Source organism: Chaetura pelagica, unplaced genomic scaffold (assembly GCF_000747805.2).
Source record: "Chaetura pelagica isolate M959 unplaced genomic scaffold, ChaPel_1.0 scaffold273, whole genome shotgun sequence".
Taxonomy (NCBI): Eukaryota; Metazoa; Chordata; class Aves; order Apodiformes; family Apodidae; genus Chaetura; species Chaetura pelagica.
The window spans coordinates 1,127,107-1,134,235 of record NW_009952828.1 but is presented as its reverse complement, the minus strand read 5'-3'; the positions used below and the strand labels follow the sequence as shown (position 1 = coordinate 1,134,235).

At 57.1% G+C, this 7,129-nt stretch overlaps 1 protein-coding gene across 1 annotated transcript in view; it reads right to left on the bottom strand.

Moving 5' to 3' along the window:
• Window positions 1-3,817, bottom strand: part of NKAIN1 (Na+/K+ transporting ATPase interacting 1) — a 5,612-nt gene extending 1,795 nt beyond the window's left edge. Inside the window, exons 1-5 of the mRNA XM_009995165.1 lie at window positions 3,779-3,817; window positions 3,238-3,375; window positions 3,040-3,120; window positions 2,005-2,202; window positions 1,170-1,230 (exon numbers count right to left, since the gene is read on the bottom strand). Of these exons, the coding sequence (XP_009993467.1) occupies window positions 1,170-1,230; window positions 2,005-2,202; window positions 3,040-3,120; window positions 3,238-3,375; window positions 3,779-3,817 (517 nt within the window). The remainder of the gene's footprint in view (window positions 1-1,169; window positions 1,231-2,004; window positions 2,203-3,039; window positions 3,121-3,237; window positions 3,376-3,778) is intronic.
• Between the last annotated feature and the right edge of the window lie 3,312 nt (window positions 3,818-7,129).

Here is a 7,129-nt window from a genome sequence, read left to right as displayed (position 1 = left end):
AGGAATGCTGCTCCTGATGTTGCCGGGAAGGAACCGGGTGACGGAAGCATCTGGGTGGTTTTTGCTGAGCCGGTGGTTGAGGCACGTCCCAACCTGCCAGGAGCTGCTGGGAGCTGCCAGCTGGTAGGAATTAATTGGTGGCAGATGAGGCCTGGCTGTGGTTGGGTGGCTGCAGCCTTAAAACGCTCGGTGAACGGGGGTTGGGGTTGCTCAGCACTTCCCTAGGGGTGTTCCCAGGGAGCGTCGTCCCACCGGAGAGCACAGCATGGATCTGGAGAAACATCAGCCCAGAACTTGGCTTCAGTTGCTGGTTTTCCCCTTGTTCTGGGGTGAAAAGCCTCGAGGTGGGGAGGGGGGCTCTGTCACCCCACTGACCCAGTATTTCCCATTGTCCCCAAGCCGCATGTGAAAGGGTGAGGAGCAGGTGGCTCCAGGTGATGGGAGCAGGGAGGAAGCCTCTCCTGTAGCCCCCACAGGGCTGGATCCACAGGAGAACATTCACCATGAACTTCTCAGGGCTTGGAGGTGGCTTTTTTACAGCCAGGGTGATTGTCCTTTCTGCCATACTTGGACCATGAAGCTGGGGGAGATGCTCTGTCCTGGAGGAGGTGCTCTGAATTCGGGTCAGCAGGAAAGAGCAAGAGCAGTGCTGGTCACAAATCCACCCCTGAGCAGCCAAGGGTGGGGATGAGCATCCTGGTGGACTCGGTGCCATGGTGCTGGTGCAAGGATCAGGGATCAGGGACACTCTCAGCCTCTCTCTGGGCTGGTGTGGGGACAGAGCTTGACCCCACGTGTTGGGTGACCCGGCCCTGCTCCTGCATCCCAAGGCTGGGACTGCTGAAGTCCCATGGGAATGCAGAAGCTCAGGGCTCACTGTCCCCATCCCTCTCCTTCCCCAACCCTGGTCAGGTCACAGCACCCTCTCCAAGGGTGGCACTGCTGGTGGCACCTCACACCCCAGCACATCTGCCTCATCAGGGGTGGAAAATGGGGTAAAAAACCAAAACCCAAACAATTCAAGGAATCCCTTCACCTGCCTGTGACCCTGGCATCCCTGCCCTGTCCCCAGCCAGGAGCTGCCACCCTGATGAGGCACTGGCCAGTGTTGGCTGAGGCCATTTTGTGGCTCTTCCCCCCACCCCATGACTGACATCAGAAGCACTTACAGCTGTCTTCTTCCTCCAGGAACACTTTGCTGACATAGCAGGCGTAGACGAAGCCAAAGAGCTGTCAAACAAAAGCAGACAGAGAGAGGTGGGTTGTGGGGTGATGGGCAATGTGACCAGCAGGGCGTGGGTGGGGGGCTGGGGGTGGGAGCTGTGAGGTGGGTGCCTGGGAGCATCCTGAGGGGATCCGGGGTAGGATCAGGGCTGCTGTGGTGCTGGAATCCATCTCTGGTGAGTCTGGGTACTGGGTTAGAATGCAGTGTGGTCAGAGGGTTTCATCTGTGCTGGGGGGACATGGGTGGTGGCTTTTGGGGGGCTGGGCTGGCACCACACTAGGATGGCAGCTCAGAGGGTGTTGCACCCCCCACACTGTGCTGGGTGCCCCTTTGGCAGCTGCTCTGGACCCCCATTCCTTTTAAATCCTTATTTTCTTGCACCCTCCCAAACCTCCCCAGAAGCTTTGCACACAAGTGCGTCCCTTTCCTACCTCCCTGTGGGGTGAGACCTGTGGGTGAGACAGTCACCAGGAAGGGGCAGCCCTCCCTTTCCATCCAGCAGCACATCCCACCAGCTCCCACTCCAGCCAGGCAGCGCCGGGGTGCATCCCCCCAAGAACCCCCCAGTTCCCACAGCACCCAGCTCCCAGGGTTTTGGGGAGGGCAGCACCCCCAGGGTGCCAGCACGGGCTCCATCTGCTCTTCACCTCCCAGCCAACACCACCCTTGGTGCCACAAACTGGTGTGTGGCGACACGGTGGGACATTCCCAGCTGGCTCTACCCACCCCAGTCCCCACCAGTTGGGAGTGAGGAGGAAAGGCACCAGAGCTGCCCGTACCGCCAGGAATATCTGCGTGGCACTGCTCAGGACCTCGATGTACTGGTAGTCCAGGAGGCAGCCACTGACAGTGATGACGTGGTGGTCCTCAGGTGCCAGGTTGGAGTTGAGCACCGGGGTCACCAGGCAGCCTGGCCCGTTCTCCATCCACCAGGAGCGGTGCAGGGAGGTGTTGAAGGTCATGATGAAGTCTCGGTCCTGCAGGAGGGGAGCAGAGGAGGAGGCACAGACCCTGGAGCTGGGGGGGGGGGCGTTCCTTGCAGAGGGGATGGCCAGAAAATGGGGTTTTCCAACCCGAGGGTGCTCCACAAAACCCAGGTCATGTTATTGCAGCGCAGCAAAGGGACCCCAGGTGATGTCCCCAGGGTTTGGGGCTTCCTGGAGGGAGGAAGGAAGGAAGAAGGAGGGAAGGAAGGAGGGAAGGAAGGAGGGAAGGAAGGAGGGAAGGAAGGAGGGAAGGAAGGAGGGAAGGAAGGAGGGAAGGAAGGAGGGAAGGAAGGAGGGAAGGAAGGAGGGAAGGAAGGAGGGAAGGAAGGAGGGAAGGAAGGAGGGAAGGAAGGAGGGAAGGAAGGAGGGAAGGAAGGAGGGAAGGAAGGAGGGAAGGAAGGAGGGAAGGAAGGAGGGAAGGAAGGAAGGAAGGAAGGAAGGAAGGAAGGAAGGAAGGAAGGAAGGAAGGAAGGAAGGAAGGAAGGAAGGAAGGAAGGAAGGAAGGAAGGAAGGAAGGAAGGAAGGAAGGAAGGAAGGAAGGAAGGAAGGAAGGAAGGAAGGAAGGAAGGAAGGAAGGAAGGAAGGAAGGAAGGAAGGAAGGAAGGAAGGAAGGAAGGAAGGAAGGAAGGAAGGAAGGAAGGAAGGAAGGAAGGAAGGAAGGAAGGAAGGAAGGAAGGAAGGAAGGAAGGAAGGAAGGAAAAAGGAGGGAGATAGGGAAGAGGGATGGAGGGAAGAGGGATGGAGGAAGGGAGGGAAGGAGGATGGAAAGAGGGAGGGACGGGAGGGAGAGGAAGAGGAGGGAGGAAGAGGAGGCAGGCGAGGCGTTACCTGCGACAAGCGTCCGACCTCCAGGTAGAAGCAGATGATGAAGGCGTTCCAGCCGACCCACAGCACCAGCCACACCGCGTACTGCGGGAGGAGAGCGGGTCAGGGCTCCGCACCCCCCGCCCCATCCACGGGGAACGGGGCTGGGATCCGGGAGCTGAGCCATCCCTGGGACACACACACACCCGCGGCGGTACCTACCATCATGAGGTATTTGGATCTGTACTGGACGGTCCCAAAAATACCCAAAATAACGGCCATGATGTGTAAAAAGTTGGCCAGGATGGGTGCCCACTGGTAGCCCAGGAAGTCAAAGATCTGCCTCTCCAGAGCCGCGACCTGCAAGAGGAGGGGTCGGGGGGTGTTAAAGGCACCGCAGCAGCTCCCGGGATGCTGAAGGCAAAGAGGGAGCCGGTAATTAACGGGAAACCCCTTGGATCATTAATTGTGAGAGGCTGAAACGGTGGGTGAATGTGCCGCGGGGAGCGAGGGCGGATCAGGAGTGTTTGTGGCTGAGGAGGGGGAGGAAGGAGATACCAGCTCGTTGCCCCCCCCCCAGCACCCTCTGTGCCTCAGTTTACCCCTTCGGGCACTGCTGAGCAATCCCCCTCCAGGCTGGGCTTCTCCCTGAGCTCAGCTTCTCCCACGGGAAGCCGTGGCCGTGCACATGGGGGCCCCCCAAGTATTTCCCAAGTGATTTTTCAACCCCTATTTGATGCCACTGGGGTTTGGTCACTGTTACCGTTTCCAGCCCATAAATAAGGACGTGCTGCAGCTTCATCAAGGCACAGCACCCAGAACCAGGGATGGTGTCTGGTGGGATCTGCCCCTTAGCCCACAGCTTGTTTATGGCTCTATTTCCTGCTGGCTCTGGGTCTGTTACTCTTCATTACAGGATCAGCTTAAAGAAAGGTGGTTGCAAAGGTGAGGTGGGAGCTCTTGAGCATCCACTGATGGTTGTAAGGAGAAAATTGGGGATTTGATGAGGCTATGGGTTTTTAGGAAAAGTTTGGGATGCACCTCAAGGGTGTGGGGACAGGGCTGCAGGGAGGTGTGGTTCCAGTAGCCTTGCAAACCAAAAAAACCTCTTTCCATTTATCCTCCTGACAGCCCAGCCCTGTCTCATTGCTCTTTGAGATGCCCCAGGTTCACCTAATAAACCTCATGAGCTCTGGGGCCCCAAATCCTGCCTCAGTTTCCCCTCTTGGTGCACTGACTCTCATCCTGGTAGAAAAGTGGGAGTTTATCCTGAAAAGCACAGGAGAAAACAGGCTTTACATCCCCCTCTCTGTTCACCAGCAGCTCCATCTGAAGTTCCCTTGAGGAGCTGCCCCACAGCATCCCTGTCCATTCAGCCTGGCTTTAATGTGTCCTAATTACAGGGGGGAAACAAATGAGATGGCAAAAACCCTTCCCAAAGTGTTTTGTGAGGGTGACCATGGTGAATCATATGATGGTTGGAGTTGAAAGGGACCTTAAAGACCATCCAGTCCCAACCCCCTGCATGGGCAGGGACACCTCCCACCAGCCCAGGCTGCTCCAAGCCCCATCCAACCTGCCCTTCAACACTGCCAGGGATGGGGCAGCCACAGCTTCCCTGGGCAACCTGGGCCAAGCTCTCACCACCCTCACACCCAGGAATTTCCTCCTTATGTCTCATCTAAATCTCCCTCTTCCAGTTTAAACCCATCATCCCTCCCTGCCCTTGTCCCAAGCCCCTCCCCAGCTTTCCTGGAGCACCTTCAGGCACTGGAAGCTGCTCTAAGATCTCCCTGAAGCCTTCTCCTCTCCAGGTTGAACACCCCAGCTCTCCCAGCCTGTCCCCAGAGCAGAGCTGCTCCAGCCCTCAGATCTCCATGGCCTCCTCTGGACTCTCTCCAGGAGCTCCATGTCCTTCCTCTGTTGGGGGCAGTGTCTGCAAGTGCCAGCTGTGCCTCAGTTTCCCCATCCATTAAACATCACACATTCATTGAACTGGCTTCATGAGGGCTCTAATTAATGACCATTTTAGCCCAGTTCCATCCTGCCAGTGGGTAGGAAGCCAAAGGCAGAGCCAAGGACCATGGCATCCCATTCCCTACCTGACCCCTGGAATGGGACCAGCAGGACCCTGGTTTCAATTAACAGTGATGCAAAGGTCCAGAGCAGCCCAGCCCAGGCAGCCCCTGAATCCACAGGGCCAAGACCAAAGCTGTTTGTGTTGAAGCTTAATTCACTTCCACGCTATTTAAACTCTCCCAGGAAACAGCCTTTGGAAATACTCACAACCGGGCTGTAAATCTTTTAAATTGGGGAATGTAAATAATAAATGATACAAGGAGTGCGGCGCGCGGGGTTTTATGGCCCTGCATCCATCTGGGGGCTGCTGACAGAGCTGCTTAGCAGGAGCCAGATGTGAAGGCTCCAAGTTTCGGGTCCTGGTGAGTCTCTGAGTTGAGGGATGGGTCTGGGAAGAGCTTCTGAGAACATCCCATGGAGCCAGAGCCACGTGCTTGCGCCCGCACGGCTGCCCGAGCCCAGCCCGGCAAACCAGGACAGACCGACGGAGAAGGAGCTGGGAAGAGCCTCCTCAAACCTCCTCCTTCATCCCAAGGAGAGGCAAAATGAATGGCAAACACCTCAGTATCCCTGCGGATGAGCCAGGGCTGCAAATTGCATTGAGAAATGGTGCCAGAGCCACCCTGGTAGGTAAAACGCTGCTTCGGGTCTGCGGGTGTTTAAGAATTTTCCCTCCGCAGGAAAAAGAAATCCTGGGGTTTTTCAGACTTATCAGATCTTTCTGCTGAAAGGGAAATACAGAGACATGGCACAGGCAGGGGGGCTGTGGGTGCAGCTCCCCCAGGATTCACTGTCTGCAAAGCCCCAAGGACACCCCAAGGCCAGGGCAGCAGCCTTATGCCCGGCCTCATGAGTAGGGAAACTGAGGCACAGCCACAGGCTGGGGGAGCGTGGGCACAGGTTTGGCAACCCCCACATGGGGCAGTGCAGGGCTGAGTGAGGACTGTCCTTGGTTCACATGCTCCTGACCTGCTCCAGGCACTTACTGCTCTGGACACCAGGCTGGTCCTGCACTCAGAGCAGCTTCATAGAACCATAGAATCCCAGACTGGTTTGTGTTGGAAGGGACCTTAAAGATCATCCAGTCCCAACCCCCTGCATGGGCAGGGACACCTCCCACCAGCCCAGGCTGCTCCAAGCCCCATCCAACCTGCCCTTCAACACTGCCAGGGATGGGGCAGCCACAGCTTCCCTGGGCAACCTGGGCCAGGCTCTCACCACCCTCACACCCAAGAATTCCCTCCTCATGTCCAACCTCAGTCTCCCCTCTGGCAGTTTTAATCCATCCCCCTTGTCCTCTCCCTCCCTGCCCTTGTCCCAAGTCCCTCCCCAGCTTTCCTGGAGCCCCTTCAGGCCCTGGAAGGAGCTCTAAGGTCTCCCTGGAGCCTTCTCTTCTCCAGGATGATCCGTGCCCAGTCCTTTGGGGGTGAGATGCTCCCCACCAGCAAACCTCAGGACACCCAGACTTTTCCTGCAGCCACCACCAGATGTTCACCAGAGGTGGCTCTAAATGAAGTAAGAGCCATCAACAAGCCCAGCCCTGGATCTGACCAGGAGCATCCAACCCTCCCAAACCCAGGAGACTTGTGGAGCTCCAAGGATCCTCCCCAGCCTGTCCTCCTCGTGTCAGGGGTATCCCCTGTGCCAACAGCAGCCCTGTTAATCAACCCCCCTCATTAACACCCTGCCCTCCCCTTGCTCTTCAGCCCCACCAGGGAGGTCTGGATGCTCCTGAGGGTGCAGAGCTGGGAACCACACACCAGACTCCTCCTAATTAAGATAAACCTGCAGCCAATCAATGCAACGAGTTTTAGGGGCTCCCTCTTAATTAAACACTCTCTAGTTTATTGATTGGCCCCAAAAGTTCCCGTTGCAGCAAATCATAGCAATTAGCTGGGGGCAGGCAGGGGCCAGAGTCTTGCTAATTGAAATGCTTTGTTGCAAGCATTTGATTTTAATCAAGAAATCAAAGCTGGAGAGTGATGGAGAGAAGGGGCCACCACTGTGGGGAGGTCCCTGGGGAGGACGTGGCAGG